The sequence below is a fragment of the Cervus canadensis genome, chromosome 12, assembly GCF_019320065.1.
Source record: "Cervus canadensis isolate Bull #8, Minnesota chromosome 12, ASM1932006v1, whole genome shotgun sequence".
NCBI lineage: Eukaryota > Metazoa > Chordata > Mammalia > Artiodactyla > Cervidae > Cervus > Cervus canadensis.
This window is the reverse complement of record NC_057397.1, coordinates 55,011,679-55,029,009: the sequence shown is the minus strand read 5'-3', so window position 1 is coordinate 55,029,009 and position 17,331 is coordinate 55,011,679. Positions and strand designations below refer to the sequence as shown.

General features: G+C 39.9%; 1 protein-coding gene across 5 annotated transcripts in view; it reads left to right on the top strand.

The window, feature by feature from the left end:
• OXR1 (oxidation resistance 1) overlaps positions 1 to 17,331 on the top strand; it is a 486,852-nt gene that overhangs the window by 214,246 nt on the left and 255,275 nt on the right. Inside the window, exon 1 of one of the 5 annotated variants that reach the window (XM_043483378.1) lies at positions 9,781 to 9,803. The exons of the other annotated variants lie outside the window; for them this stretch is intronic. Coding sequence (XP_043339313.1) covers positions 9,796 to 9,803 — 8 coding nt within the window. The 5' untranslated portion in view covers positions 9,781 to 9,795. Of the gene's footprint in view, positions 1 to 9,780; positions 9,804 to 17,331 lie in introns of those variants that run through there. 5 annotated transcript variants of the gene reach the window in all.

Here is a 17,331-nt window from a genome sequence, read left to right as displayed (position 1 = left end):
CCAGTCTGCTGATAATTGGGTGGTGTTGAAGGAAAGTGCAACACTTATTGCAGGGCACCAAGCAAGGCGTTTAGGACCTTTAGTGCTCAAAATACCTAAACTCTCTGATGGGTTTCAGCAGAACATTTTAAAGCTATGGTTTTTTTAGTAGTCATGTATGGATATGACAGTTGAACTATAAAGAAAGCTGAGCGCTGAAGAATTGATGCTTTTGAACTGTGGTGTTGGAGAAGACTCTTGAGAGTCCCTTGGACTGCAGGGAGATCCAACCAGTCAATCCTAAAGGAAATCAGTCCTGAATATTCACTGGAAGGACTGATGCTGAAACTGAAACTCCAATACTTTGGCCACCTGATGCAAAGAACTGACTCATTTGAAAAGACCCTGATTCTGGGAAAGATTGAAGGCAGGAGAAGGGGACGACAGAGCATAAGATGGTTGGATGGCATCATCAGCTCAATGGACATGAGTTTGAGTAAGCTTCAGGAGCTGGTGATGGACAGGAAAGCCTGGCATGCTGCAGTCCATGGGGCCACAAAGAGTTGGACATGACTGAGCAACTGAACTGAACTGAGCTGAAGGGAGGGTCATCCAGGATATGTGATCAGCTCATGCACAGTTCTCTGATGGGTTGATGGTGTGGTAGCAAGGTGGTGTGACAGGGGTTAACATTATCAATCCTCAGGCTGCAGTAGTCTGGATGACGTGCTCATGGTCATCAAGTCATTCACCTCTTCCTTTTGCAGGAGGCTTTAGCACACGTAAAACAACTCAGGAAATGCGTCTCAGATACTGCTTATCTAGGTACTCAGGAAGGAAGTGAAGATTTTGTGACTGCCATATGGCTGATTTCCTGTTTAAATGGTTACCAACTCTCCTGGCCCAACTGCTACTTTTGCTCCTGCATGTTTGTATCGTTTCAAAGGTTAATTCTTGAGCCGGGCTTTTGTGACTCAGGGAATGCCTGAGTCCAACTCTTTGCAGCCCCATGGACTGCAGCCCACCAGGCTCCTCTGTCCACGGGACTTTTCAGGCAAGAATACTGGGGTGGGTTGCCATTTCCTACTCCAGGGGATCTTCCTGACCCAGGGATCGAACAGTCACCTCTTGTGTCTCCTGCATTGGCTGGCAGATTCTTTACCAACTGCGAAGCCCCAGAGGACACCTAGGAGAATGCAACTTTTCTACAAGCAGGAGGCAGGGAGAGAACATGGGGGAAAGGTCTGTCCTGAGAAGGCCCGGTGGAGTCCTGTTTGGTTACACTAGGGGAGAATCTGTTTCCTTGCCTTTTCATTTCCAGAAGCCAGTCATTTTGGCTCATGTTCTCTTTCCTCCATGTTCAAACCCACCCATTTCTCTTCCCCGTTGGTCATTTACTCCTATTCTACTGTGATCATGTATCCACCAGACTATCCTCATCTGTCTGCCACTGCCATTTTTAAGGATGCTTTTCATTACATTGGGTGGGCCCACTTGGATCCAGCGTAATTTCCCCCACCTGAAGATACTTAACCGCATCTGCAAAGTCCCTTTTGCTCTGCAAGGTAGTGTATTTACAGGTTCAAGAGGTAAGGATTTGAACATCTTCTGGGGCCATATTTTGCCTACCACACTCCTTTTATCCTTCATAATCATAATCCTTCATAATTCCTCACCTTCATAATCACCTCCATGGTGGTTGAGAGCATAGACTTTTAATTCTTGCTTTATCAGATTCCACCTGAAAGATGGTGTTTCTGCACTGAACCTCTGTTATGAGTTTCTTGTCTGTAAATGAGTTTCCCTCTTGCTTAACATATTGCATAGATTATGGTACACATTCAACACACTGTAGTGATTTCTGATAACAGTATTGTCATCATGACATCAGTATCATGTTAATTAGCTGTTTCCTTACCTCCTTCTACATCTGTTAGCCTGTTTAGCAGATCCACCATGTCTCAATCAGATTATGTGTTTTGTATGTTCATATTATATGTTCTGAGATGGGGCCCCACAATATGTGCTCAACTCATTAATGTTTTTTAGTTCATTCAATAAATGGTCTTTGAATATATTAATCAAGTAAAAGAAAACTATCCACCTATTTCATAGTCTAACACACATATTTTACACGCGTCAAATGTCTTCTGATAATTCTCTAATTGCCTCCACTTTCATGTTCTTTGTTTCGCTAATGTCACTGGAGCTTTACTCCATGCTTCACATTGGTTTTCTTCCAGCAAATCTTGCATGTGTACATTATCTCAGATATGACCTTCTGTATTTCTGAGCCAACTATATCAAGAATTATGATATATTAAAGAACCCAATCTTGATAAAAGAAATTCTCAAATCTTGCCTGTCTTTCCTAAATTTGTTTAATTATACAGAATGAATTAGAGAAAAAATAATAGTGAATAATAGAAAAATGACGGTTTTGTGCTTTTTCTTCAAAAAATAGTGAAACAGTGATATAGTTCTCCCTTTTCAGTTACATATATAATAAAATGAAGGTTTATATATTAATTTCCTGGACTTACAGGAAATAAGCCTGTTTTATTTATACTGAGAGTTTTTTTAAATTTCTCATGGTTTCCCACGGAGAAGGCAATGGCACCCCACTCCAGTACTCTTGCCTGGAAAATCACATGGACAGAGGAGCCTGGTAGGCTGCAGTCCATGAGGTCGCTAAGAGTCGGACACGACTGAGCGACTTCACTTTCACTTTTCACTTTAATGAGCTGGAGAAGGAAATGGCAACCCGCTCCAGTGTTCTTGCCTGGAGAATCCCAGAGACAGGGAAGCCTGGTAGGCTGCCATCTATGGGGTTGCACAGAGTTGGACACGACTGAAGTGACTTAGCAGCAGCAGCATGGTTTCCCATTTTATTTATGTTCCTAATTAATTTAATGCACGAAATGAGACTTTTCATCTTGTCTTTTATCATGTGGGAAGAAGTGGAATTTGTAGATTCCCAATATAGTACTCCAGTTAAATTCATATGCATAATTTCTTATTGAAATGACCAGATAGATGTTGTTATATTACAATAAATTGTAATTACTATATAATCATATTTTCAATGTCAACATAATTTTTAACCTAAAAGTTCTTGAAGTTCAAGTAAGCAGCAGTTTTGGATCATATTGAGTAAATATCTCAATTATGAGACCTTCCTGAATACTAATTCAGGTTCCGCTAGTCCTGTGAATGACTTGGAGTCAGGATTCAGGGTGCAGAGGAGCCCTGGAGGACCCCGCCCCAGTGTAGCACCATCACTGGGGTGATTTTGAGAAACTGCCAGAAAAATTCATCATTGTAAATTTTCACAGGAGATAGATTTCCTTTCATAATTAAGGCTATGTGCAATAAGTGTGCACATTTTATGTCAGTGTATCTAACATATTATTTACTATTATTTACTATCTTATGCCTAATTGACACTAAGTAAATATTTATTGATTGCTTAGTTTTTACATTTGAGGATGGGTATTGATAGTTGGGAATATTAAATAAACCAGTGATGATGTAGACAACACAAAATATTATTTAGATACATCAGGAGAGTTGTTATCACAGAATAATCGTTTCAAAAATGTTCTAATTATTAATGATAAAATGTGTTTCATCAAGCTATCTTCTGTACTTAAGATGTTTGGTTTTATGAAAGATGCTTCCCTCTGTTGATTTAGGATTATGTATTAAGATCCTTCTGTGCTCTATGATTTGGAGGAACTAATTTAACCTTTCCTGCAACATATCATTCTCACTTATCAGTTTTTTTTTTTTCTTATATAACTAAAGTGACCATATAATTTGTGTGCAGATTGAAACACTTGAGAGAGAATAAGGACACCATTAATAATTATGTTAGGACAGCTGACTCAAACTAGACTATTCCCGGTGAACGGGAGGTGTGATCACTCTACCAGTAGCCCTGTTTTCACTAAACACAGCAAATGCTTCCTGAGTACTATTGTGTGCAAGATACTTTTCTTTGAACCAAAGATACATAAAAAGGAATACATTTCCCTTTCATCAGCCTTCTCCTTCACCACCAATCAGCAGTGTTCCACTTTGACACATTTTATTTATTTTCACTTAAACAATGTATTACCTGACGTAAAATACTTGCAAACCACCAGAACAGTAGAGTAGAAGAATAGGCTCAATGCCCAGAGGAAGATTTAAAATGCTGTGAGGTGGAGAGGTTAAACAAAGCCTATCTTACGTCTGGTAGGAGGATGCAGCCTTTAAAAAGCACTCTCCTCCCGAGGGTGAGCCTGGAGGGACTGTTAGAAAGAGTGAAGATGGAAATGTAAGCAGGAGGCTCCCTGGAGCAGCTTTTCTGCCTGAGAGGAGTCTTCTGTCACCTTGGCTTGAAGAGGCTGGAGGAACAGGAGTCCGGATTTGGTGAGTTTAGCCCCTGTGTTGGAGGAGCTGGAGAAGCCAGCGCCGTGTGGCGTTATGGAGGGCTTTGTATGCCAACCTGAGGAATGTGTGCTTAATATGATGCTGTTTATTATTAAACAATTGATAGTCCCCAGTCCCTTCTCGTATCCTGGCTGTCCTCTTTGTCTTTATACTGGCTGCTTATGTCTCAATCTGGGGTTATCATTCATTTTTCTCTCCCTTCCTTTCAGATCCACTATCCTCGTGCCTGTGCTCGAAATATAAGCATCCTTATTTCTACAGATTCTAAATACAATGCCAGCAGACTTGCTCTGCTTCATACCCTTAGGAGGAATTATCCTTTTGCCCAATTTTGCCTAAATAGCTGGCCTTAATTTTCCTTTCTTTTCCTTCCTGCCCCCAGTTTATCTTTGCTATCTTTTATGGGTTTCCCCCTCGTTTCTTAGTTGATGTTTTATTTTGGTTAATAGAATGGAAATCAATGTGTGTGTGTAGACAGTCATTGCAGACAGACAGACACACACACACACACACAGAGCAGTGTGAGTACAGTTTTTCCTTGACCCACAGACACTTCTTTTTCACATTTTAATTAATCTAAATAGAATGTATATTGTAACCAATGCATATAATTAATGCGATGCTGTATCTCTTCTTCCCAACCCCTCCCCAAAGCTTCTATGAAATCTGTGACATTTTAGAAGTGTGAAAATATCAGTAGTGTGAAATTTCCAGTTTTCAAGTCGGAAGACGGCAGAGAGGCTTGTTGGATTCCATGTCACACTGTTGTGTTCCCAGCCTGCCAGGAGCAGCAGTGTGCTGGTGACAAGGGCCAGCTCCACAGACACACCTACTGCCTGCTCTGAATGTAGGTGACCTTGAGCAGTGAGCCAGTATCTTCTGCTCATTCCTTGTCTGTAAAATGAGCTGAGAGGGACAAATCTCGATTGACATGGTTGGAGTGAATATTTAGAAAAATTATTAGCACATCCTGAGGTGTCTCTGTGGTCATCCTTTTTTGGTTGCCTCTGGACTTAACAATGAAAATGCAAATTTAAAAAAATGAAAAGTGGTATAAAACCATCTGGTTATATTTCATCTGACAGAGGTTTTCAAACTTCCTGGGTTCACTAATCTCAGGATTTTTTCATGATGCCCCAGACTGAAATAAATACCTAAAATTTTGTTTAGTAATTAAGTTGAAGCAATGGAAAAGTAGCCATTTGTGTCAACTGAAAAAAAGATGCACAACCTTAAAGTTGAAAATGATGTTTTACTTAGGGGACATACTGAGGACTTAAGCCCAGGAGACAAGCTGTCAGATAGCTTTGAGAGTCTTTTCCAAAGAAGTAAGGGAGAAAAACCAGGATATTTAGGGGTTTTGCAACAAAAAACAAGGTAGTCAGAACATCGAAAGATTATTGTTAATTAAAAAAAACACGTACATTTGAAGTTAGTTTAGAGCTGGTCTATGTATGGGAAGATGCAGGAGTCTGGGCTCATTTAAATCATTCCTTTGATATGTACCTTAAATATCTAGAGCCAATATCCTGTTTTTTCCTTCATCCTGAGTCCCATCAGAGTACAGTTGTCACTGTGTTTTCCTTGAAAATATTAAATCCCTCCCACCCTTTCCCCTTCCTTCTGTGAGTTTGCTGTGGCCCCTGAGTATTTTAGGGCACAGTTTGAAAGTGAAGGTGTACCAAGAAGAGTTTTTAGCTCTTTCCTCTGTCTGTTCAGCTGTTTCCTCTGGGCTTCCCTTGTGGCTCAGCTAGTAAAGAATCTGCCTGCAGTTCAGAAGACCCCTGTTCAATTCCTGGGTCAAGAAGATCCACTGGAGAAGGGATAGGCTACCCACTCCAGTATTCTTTGGCTTCCTTTGTGGCTCAGCTGGTAAAGAATCTGCTCGCAGTGCAGGAGACCTGGGTTCAATCCCCGGGTTGGGAAGATCCCTGGAGAAGGGAAAGGCTACTCACTCCAGAATTCTGGCCTGGAGAATTCCATGGACTATATAGTCCATGGGATCACAAAGAGTCGGACATGACTGAGCAATTCTCACTGCCTGTTATTCCATTTGCATTCAGCAAGGGTTCTGTGCTGCTGACTCATGACTTCCTCCTCTCCAAAATCTTTGATCTGTCTCCTGATGGAGTTGGCTCAGAAAGCCCTCAGAATAAAACCTAAGAAAGAAAGCTGGGGCTTCTTGTAAAGTGCTGTGTTGTGTCTGAAGGCCTCGGAGAATCTAAGCAAAATGGGAAGAAAGAATGAGACTCATTTGTCCACTGTATCAATCACAGCTGCCCTCAAAACCTAGTAGTGCCTGCCTTTATGGTTCCCTGGAGCTCCTTTGCAGGTGCACAAAGAAGAAAGTACTTGAAGGTCACCTGTGCAATGATGTAAGTAAAAGGAAATCCTAATGTTTACTGTCCCTCCCCAGGCTCTGGGAACCGGCAGCCATACATCAGTGTCCACTCACCATCTTCCAGATGGTTCCGTACGTTTTAAGTTGCCGCCCACAGGTATTTGGGCTGGTTGTAAAAAGCTAAGTCTTCGGGTTAAGGAAGCATGGCCTCAGCAGACCTGTAAGCTGCCAGGCTAGTTAACCCCTCATGTGTTGTATATTATAATATAATTAATAGTTACCAAACTATGTTGTCAGTGATTTAATAAAATTCTATTGTCAGTGCTTTAGCAAAACCAGTCCAGACACCTAAACAGTAGAGTCTAGGTTTCTGAACACCTGGAGGATAGAGACAAGAGCTTTTAAAAATAATTTTTTTTAATGCCTCATACATTTTTCCTACCTTCTGTAAAGATATAGTTACATATACTGAAGGAGCTAGAGTGGACCTTTGGGCCAAATTACTTTTTACATTAAACTAATTAAAAGGAAATCTTTCTAAAATGCATTATAAATTGTTCTGCATCATTGCATGCTGTAGCTATAGATACATGTGTGGTCAGTGAGGAGCTTTAGGGCCGTACTATGTTGCTGCCACATTACAGATTAAGGAAAAGTCTGCAGATATGTCAAGCTGGACACACATTTCTTTGCAGCATGCTGCCTCCTTCAGGTTCAAATGTGTGCTGATTGCATCCACACCACCTGGGTGCCCCTTCTGAATTCCTCCCCCATGGGTGCTCTTCTGTCATCTCCTCTCACTCTTTCTCCTCTGCCCATTTTACACACTCTTTGTTATCACTGCCTTCACGTATCTGGAGACTGCGCTCAGACGTGCCGTTCTCCCTTCAGAGATGTCACTGTCTTCCCGACTTGTACTTGCTTTTCCTGGGGACTCAGTGTCTGCTGATGGAATACCAAGACTGTTTGTTTGCTTTTACTCCTATGTTACTGTTTATAATCATTTTAGGAGAGGAAATTGCAAGAAAAATGAGAATGGGACTAAAGATCAGTATAGCATTACATTACCAAAACCAGCTCTAATGAGGCAGTTTGAGCTAAAGATAAGAACACGCTCTTTGAAGTCTGCCCTCTGTACCCGCTGTCAGACTCCAACTCTTCTGCGTGGTGTTCATAGGATCTGGACTGAGACATTCAGCCACTCTAAGCATCAGTTTCTCATCTCTAAACAGGGCATGGCCATACCTTAAATATTTATTATGAGAAATAAGTCAGAAGATGTTAAAAGAGTTAAGATGTCTGAAAATGGTAAACACTGACTGGTTATTATCATTAGTCCCATTTTACAGATGGAACATGGAGAAGGAAATGGCAACCCACTCCAGTACTCTTGCCTAGAAAATCCCGTGGACAGAGGAGCATGGCAGGCTACAGTCCATGTGGTCGCAAGGAGTTGGACATGATTGAGCGACTAAGCCACCACAGATGGGGCAACTAAGGGCAAAAGTAAGGGACTTGTTGCAGATCATGGTTCATAAATATCATGAGCAGAGGACCCTTCCCCATCTGCCTCATTCTACAGCCTTTTTCCTACTAGGTATTCAGAGGCCATCTAGAAGCTGCAGGTTCTGAAGCATCAGATTTTTACAGCTTTAGGATTTTATTACTGCCTCCTCCTGCTTCCCACCCCCACCCCCCAGCAGTTAGGGAAACTTCAAGCTGAATAAATTGTTCTTGGTTTCACTAAAAACAATGACTTTTCCCCATCAGAAAAAAACATTGTGTTTGATGACCTTTCTGTGCACATAGTAGGTGTGCACTGTGAGGCACAAAATGAGCCCTGAAAATAATTTTCTTCAAATACTGAAGTATTTTCAAGTATCTTCTTAAAATACTTGAAATATGTAAACCATAATTCTCTTCACTTTTAATTAATACCCTGACTTGCCAGCCAGAAGCTGCAGTGTGCCAGTTAATGTAATGAATGTTCGTTGTCACTAAATGTGTGAATGATGAGTACCTACTATGTGCTGGTCCGCAGTCACATAGCAGTGCTTCTCAGACCTTAACAGACACACACATCATGTGTCATCTTATTAAGATGTCTAGTCTGGTTCACTCTGTCTCGGATGGGCCTTGAGACTGCATTTCTTACAAGCTCCCGGGTGACGCCAGTGCTGCTGGTCCATGGAAATGTGCAAATCTTATGCACATTAAAGTTCTAGAAGCACTGTGTGGCGTCCTGTTCCTCTTTTAATTCTCTAACACTTTTGGGTGTTTCCTCTTCTTTAACGATATTACTTATTACTTGTGTTCCCCAATAGAATTCAAGTTCTGTGAGAGCACAAAACTTGTCTACCTTGATCATCACTTGATTCCTGGCGCCTAGAATAGCGCCTGGTATGTGTGGCTATTCACAGTGATAAGCTGCGGCAGAAAACCAATTTCCTTGCACACTATTACTCAATAATATTTGTGATTCCATAAGTGACTAAATGAATGCAGGTAATGGTAATATATATAGATATTGTCTATATTATCCTCAGAGCAACATTTGGATAAATATATTATCAAGCTGAAATTGTAAATATATAATAATACATGTTAAATTCATGTTATGGAGAGCTACACTAAAACTTCTTGAAATCAGGCAACTATTAAAAGTTTCAGAAAAGAGATAGAACTTGCAATAGTTTTAAATGAAGAAAAACACTTTTATAAATATAGAAAGAGAAGGAGAGGAAGGTAATTCATTTTGATAGAATATGGTAGGATAATTAATAGAGAGTTTATCTTAAGGTTTATTCCCCTGGAAACCTTCCCCCAATTTCCATACCATTATCCAGCTCCCTAGTTTCCCTATCATAGAGAATTTTGCAGTGCAAAAGCAGAAGTTGCTGAAAGTCTTTTCCATCTTTTTTAGAATCCTAAACTTGAAGAGATTATGCTGTGTAAGGTAGAAGAGAGAAGAGTTCTTTTGAGGACAGTTAAAGGAAAAAGAATTTTTCCCAAGACAAAAGAATTCAGTCTAAGCTGAGATGTTGCTGTAGGTATTATTCATTTTTCCTATGGTCCCCTTCTGTAAGTTCGGTGAGAATTATAAACCAAGCCTATTACACTGAAATTCACTCATCAAAATGCTTTTTAAGACTGAGCTATAGTAATATATGGGCTTCCTTGGTAGCTCAGATGGTAAAGAGTCTGCCTGCAGTGTGGGAGACCTGACTTTGATCCTTGGGTAGGGAAGATCCCCTGGAGAAGGGAATAATAACCCACTCCAGTATTTGTGCCTGGAGAATCCCATGGACAGAGGAGCCTGGGGGGTTATAGTTCATGGGGTCTCAAAGAGTTGGACATGACTAAGAAACTAACACATCCATAATAATATATATTATATTTATTTACTAACACACTGGGCTTCCCAGGTGGCTCAGCTGGTAAAGAATCCGCCTGCAATGTGGGAGACATGGGTTCGATCCCTGGGTTGGGAAGATCCCCTGGAGAAGGGAAAGGCTACCCACTCCAGTATTTTGGCCTGGAGAATCCCATGGACTGTATAGTCCAAGGGATTGCAAACATTTGGACACGACTAAGTGACTTTCACTTCAAAACAATAAGTTCTGGAAGCATAACTGGTAATTACCTTGATTTTGATATAGTGATGAGCATGTATATTTACTTATGAAGTGATATAAAAATATCTCTACTTTTTATTCATGACAAACTTATAGGTACTGCTAATGCTATTGTGCTTTATTGCATACATTTGTAACAGAGGGAAATTGCAAATGTTCACTTAGAGGTTAATGAAAATAAAGATATTTAATATATTCATTCTCCCTACCAAGTCTATGGTGTGGACCTTGGGCTTCCAGGAATGACTCAGCATCACCTCCCAGCAGCCCATATCAGTCAGGAGAGTCCAGGTCAGCAATTCTCAGTGTCTTGTCCCTGAAGCAGCAGCATCTGCATCACTTGGGAACATGTTAGGACCAGAAATTCTCAGGTCTTACCTGGTCCTACTGAATAGAAGCTCTGGGAACAGGGTCAAGCAATCTGTGTTTTTACAAACCTTCCAGGCGATTCTGATGCATGCTCAAGTTTGAGAAGCACTAGACTAAATTATACTGCAGTAGCAAACTAGCCCCAAATCTCAGTAGTATGAAACAGCATGTTTTTGGTTCTCCCTCAAGATTAATTTCCACGGTGGTTAGGATGGGCTCATTCTACTCCATGTCTGCTCACTTGGGATCCGGATTGACAGGACAGCCGCCATCTGCAATGTTACTAGTACTGTGCCAGAGGAGAGAGAAAGCTGGAGGGTCTCACACTGGTGTTCATGGGGCCAAATTGACACATACCACTTCCACTAACCACTAGTTGGCCAGAACTAATCACGAGGCTCTACCCCATGGCTGGGGGCCATGAAGCGCCCAGAAGCCAGGGAGCTAGTGATGACAAACACATTATCAAGAGACAGCGGGATCTCAGAGAGGATGGCCCACTAACACCCCTGGGGAGACCGGCACCGCCGCTCCAATGACTCCCATGTTTGAGGCAAGCACAGAAAAAGCAACATCACAGCCATGTGAGCTGAGACAGGGGGTGGGCCCGTCTGAGCCAGTGTGACCACAAAATCTGTAACAAGTAAACCAGTGATTGGGGCGGGCAAGGGAGGGGACACTTACTTTATTTTGGTAATGCTTAAGATCCTGGGGCTTTTGGCACAACTCTGGGCAAGGGAGGAATATACAAGAGTGACTGAGATTGAACTTCCTGCTGTAGGGTGTTCGGTGTTAGATTTAAGTGGATTTAAGGAAAAATGATATTGCTGACACACCTGAGATTGTAGAGTAAGCTTCATATCCACCAGAGCAGTTTTCTGTGTAAACTACACTAGTTCACGACTTAATGCAGAGTGTTTAAAAGGGTGATTACTTAAATGCTTTCGATGACGGTAAAATAAACTGCTTGGATACTTCAGCACTGATTAAATTGACATATTGACTTACAAAAACCTTAGACCTGTAATCTTTCTAAATTCATATTGGGACTCAGTCAATGGAGCAATGAGTCAGTGGTACTTAATCATTTCTTTGTGACAGGTAATTATTTTTCATCTGTTATAAAATCTTACATGCAGTGGGCATTTTTCTACAATATTCTAGACTTGCCCTGTGTTTATCTCAAAGAGGAGGTATTTGCTATGTAATGATGAGGAAGTAGTCACAGTAAAAGTTGATCTAATACGGTCTTATAAAAAAAAGCCCGGCTCACCTGGTGAAGATTTTATTACTTGACACTCTTGACACTTGAAATATCACTGGAATCTTAGCCACTATGCCACCGTAAATATGTATTCAATGAAGATCAAAATTTGCTATTAAGATACAATATTTGTATTTAGTAACCCCTAATTTTTTCAGTTGCATTGTAATATACCAGTTGGTGATTAAGCCCCTCCCCCAAGGAGAAAAGGCTTCTGTAGAAGAATTTATATGGTCACAGTATAGTTTTTTGAGGGGGGTTATCCTTATTGAATGTCAGAAAATGAGATATAACTTATGTTGATAGAGAATGTTTCACCTTCTCACTTTGAAATGTACACATTTTAGTGTCTGCCCACATTGTGACCCTGTTTTTTCCCTAGGAAAAATGTATTGTATTGCCCAGGAAAACTTATTTATAGGATTAGTAAGTATACTTTTAACTGAGTTCAAATATCCTGACTCATCTCTGACTTTTGTACATATGACTTGTGTCTTCTCATTGTAGTTCCCTGCTAGAAATTAGCTGATAATTGTCCTTAAGCAATATAGCCACCAAAAGTTATTACAGAGACTCCTGAAAATTGGCATATATTGTCTGCTCTGAATTCCATTTTATAAAATTATAATAAAATATAGCTTTTATTAAATTTTGCAAGCGTAGAAACATCATGTTTTAAATTTATTAGCAAGCATTTTTCTCAAATGTGGTTTTGAGATTTGCTCCCTAGATAATAAATCCACACATGGACCATTCCTTTAAACATAGCCCAACATACTCTTTGTCTTATAAATCAATCAATCAAGAGAATATTTCAGACATAATTTTAAAAGTATGGGGGGAAATACACTATCTGCAGAAATAATAAAATTTTTGCTTGCTAACAAGCTTCATGAGACAGTTTGCAGCTGACATATTTTAGCTTTAATCAAATAAATCTTTGTATGAAATCCAGGAACTTTTAAATCGCAACATAAACCATTGGAATGCAGATTAAGTCAGACTTTCAGATTGTTGTCTTAAATCATGATTGCGTCTCTATTTTCCATTCCATTCCCATGCATCTTAAGGTGTATGTGTGTGTGTGTAAATTAGACAATGCAACTTGGGATTCATTATTATATGTAACTTGGAAAAGTTTTTCAAAAATGCTTGGAGTTGATTTGTTTCCAAGACAGTTTCGTTTGTCATTAGTTCAAATGGCAACACACTACAGTATTCTTGCCTGGAAAATTCCATGGACAGAGAAGTCTGGCAGGCTGTAGTCCATGGATCACCAATAGTCAGACACAGTTGAGTACTCACACAGACACATGCACCTCGTCATCTTATATGGAAAGAAACCAACTGATGCAGGTTTTACCTCTTTGGCTAAAGAACTAATAGATATTTTAAAAGTATGTAGTATTTATGTAATACTTAAATAAAAAGTATGTAATAATAAAGCAAAAGTAATAATAATATTATTATTATTAAAAGTATGTAATAATAATATAAAAGTAATAATAAAGTAAAAGCATGTAATAATTTTGCCCAGGATATAATTACCAGAATAACTGCTTGTTAATTTCTACTTTTTCTTTGGGCTAATACTTGTTCTCAAGAAAAATCTTAGTTTTAGTGGTGTCTATTGAAGTCCAGTCCATAAGGGTCATCCTAAGTCAGGGAAAAAAGCTTACATATTTAATATGAAATATATTCATTTTAATTTCTTTACCTTTGATGGCCCAAACCTTTGTGTAGCATGATTTTGCTTTTTCTGTTCTATGTTGTCAGCAGTAAAGTAACAAAATAGATTCTGCTCTGTATGCCTGGAGGGTTGTTTCTCCAAAACCTGTATAATATTTTGCTTCCACTGTGTAGGAAAGATTAAAATACACTCTGGACCGATTACTGTCTCCAGAATTGCTCTGCCCTAATCTACTGAGTGCATGACAAGAATTATGAACATGTTTCACAATTTTCCTTCTTCTTTCTTGATTCTTAAGTAGCAAGTATAATCTTATTCAACATTTCCTGATGTATACAAAGGAAATGTAGAAGTATAATTAGTTTGATATATGTAGTGAGATAAAGCAATATTTGGGTTCTGACTCCAATGATACCCTCAAGGTTAAACAGGAGAATATGTGGTAGAAAAAGAATTGCTCTTCCCCTAATACTGACCTTCTCATCACTGTCTCAGCAGTGACTTGCAATTTTAAATCTTGGTCTGAATAATAAGGCCGCATTTTTGCTGCCTGTGAAGTGAGAAATGAATGTTAACAGTGTAGTCACTGAACTTCCTTTTCCTTACTCTGACAAAACCAATGACCCAAGAATCATCAATGAACATTAATGTCTAGCTGCCGGCTGTAGGGCTCTATGGATTTTGGGGGTGCAAATTGTCATCGTGTGCAGACTACTTAATCGAGCTCCTGAGAAATTACCAAAGAATTTCTTTAAAAATAACAAGTACAATCATCAAGGAAAAACACAGCAGGTACTATACATGAAGTGCTACATTTAACATGTCAATCTTTTTCCTGTATATGTAAAAATCTCTGCAGAGAAGCTGTCATTTTTAAATGATGAAAAGCATATAACATTTCCTGCTAGTTAAAAATCACTGCAGGTACACTGTCATTTTCAAATCAAAGCATGTAGTGTTTCCTTCTTAGTTAATGCAGAATGAATATTTGAGTATGTGACACCATTGCTCTACCATCTAAAATCCTGTGCTAAGCATCAGAGATCTGTCAGTGAACAAAGTAGGTGAGCTTCCAGTTCTCACATCATTAATAAAAGGGTTAGGAACCACAGATGACTCATAATAAAATATATCTATGATAAATGGTCTGAAGAAAATACAGATAAAATTGGGTGATGGAAAGAACTGACAACTCCAGGATAGGTGGTCAAGCAAGGTCTTTCTCTAAAGAGGCGTTTGAGTTGAAACCTGAATGACAAGAAGCCAGACATATGAATTTCCAGGGAAGGTGCATTTCAAGCAGGGAGAGCTTCTAATACAAATGCCTGAGTAGAATTTCCAGGAACAGAAAAACATGTGACCACAACAGAGAATGAAGAGGAGCGTAGGGATAAGGACAGTGAGATAGGCAGGGGCCAGGTCGTGAAGGGTCCTGCAAGATGTGGTAAGTGGTTTGAAATCTGTTCAGAAGCTTTATTGGAAGGACTGACTGATTGAATTATGTTTTTTTAAAACAACTCTTTGCTCTTTGTGTGGAAAATGGACTGAATATGAGGAAAAAGCAGAGGCAGGAGGCCACAGTGAAATCTCAAGGGGGAATCATGGTGGGTCAGCCAGAACATTCTCAGGACTCTTCCAATCATCCTTGCTCTGAAATGCGGCCTGTCTCTGCAGAATAAATATGTGATCCCTCTAAACACTTTCTGCTTCCAGTGCGAAAAAGGCAGGATGGCGTCCTTCCCACAGCTGGAGCCGCTCAGGGTCCTTTTTTCCACATGGAGATTATTTTGAACCATCCAGGAGGTTTTCGTCAGATTGTGTACATGTGGAATATTATTCTTAGGCTCCAATGTAACCCGTAGACACAAAGATCAGCTTAAGCTGAGGACATTTTAACTGCCAGGAGGTTAAGACAATATTTAAATTCATAATCCGCAATACTTTGGAGTTGAACTCTGACCTTTGAGACAGGATTTATTGACCAGTAAGAAAGACTTCATCAAGCTGGACTGTCACCCTAGAAATGTTTCCTTAGACATGATTCCTCAGTGCTGAAGCCTCATTTTTAAAGCTCTTCTTTGGGAAATCAGTGTAGGGGACTGTGTTAGACAGCGCGGGCAGAGCCGGCCTGACGCGGGTGTGTCCTGTGCCACTGTCTGGGCCTGGGCCTGTCCGCACTTGGCTGCATGCTCTGCTGTGGTTATCCTGAACTCTTAATACGTTTTATAATGAGGAACATTGCGTTTTCATTCTGCACAGGGAACCACAAATTATGTACCTGGCCCTGAACACAGGGCTTGGAAAATTGTAGGAAAACCTGTCCCTCTGCTGTAAGGCATAAAAACATAAAGGAAGGAGTAGAACCAGTTTGAATAAAGGGATTCTTGGCAAAAGAAATTCATTGCCTGTAGAATTTGAGACGATCTAGTCCAATGGTTTTCAAGTGCCTGTGGGCAGTCCATGCCCGCTTCATTTTTACCTCTCCATGGAAAAATCAGAACATGGATGATGATACCCTCCATTTCTTGTAAAGATAAGTTTGTTCAGCTGAGAGTTTTGCTCTTTAATCTGAAATTAGATTAATTTTGCCATTTTTGGTCTAACATGTTTTCTGTTTTGTAATATGTTGGTGTTCAGTTGTTCAGTTGTGTCCAACTCTTTGTGACCCCCATGAATTGTAGGAAGCCAGACTTCCCTGTCCATCACCACCTCCTAGAGCCTACTCAAACTCATGTCCATCACGTTAATGATGCCATACAACCATCTCATCCTCTGTCATCCCCTTCTCCTCTTGCCCTCAATCTTTCCCAGCATCAAGAGTTTTTCCAGTGAGTCAGTTCTTCATATCAGGTGGCCAAAGTATTGCAGTTTCAGCTTCAGCATCAGTCCTTCCAGTGACTGATTTCCTTTAGGATTGACTGGTTGGATCCCCTTGCTGTCCAAGAGAATTCTGAGAGTCTGACAGTTCAAAAGCATCAATTCTTTGGCACTCAGCCTTCTTTATAATTCAACTTTCACATCCATACATGACTACTGGAAAAACCATAGCTTTGCCTAGACATACCTTTGTTGGCAAAGTAATATCTCTACTTTTTAGTATGCTGTCTAGGTTGATCATAGCTTTTCTTCCCAGGAGCAAACGTCTTTTAATTTCATGGCTGCAGTCACCATCTGCAGTGATTTTGGAGCCCAAGAAAATAAGTCTGTCACTGTTTTCCTGTGTTTCATGTGAAATTAATTCACATGAATATTAGAATTTAAAGGTAAATCCAAAGTGGAGGAGGGATTATCCTCTTGTAGCCAGAGTATTTGTCATTTTCTATAATATTGTTTTATAAATCCATCCCTTTTGTGTCCTGAAGGAAAGCAACAGGTTTTTTTTTCATCTTTGTATTCCTAGCACTTAGCATAGTGCATTGGGCTCATTAAGCTTTCACTGAATATGCTGAAAAACAATTTAAATATATATGTATGTGTATATGATATTTAATTAGAAAGAGTTCCTGAAATTAAAGGATGGCTCCATTCTATCACTACCTTCTTTGGTGGTTCCAACCCTTTCTTAGTTAGAGAGCAATGACCTTAAGAATGGTTAATGAAGGTAGCAGGAAGTTAA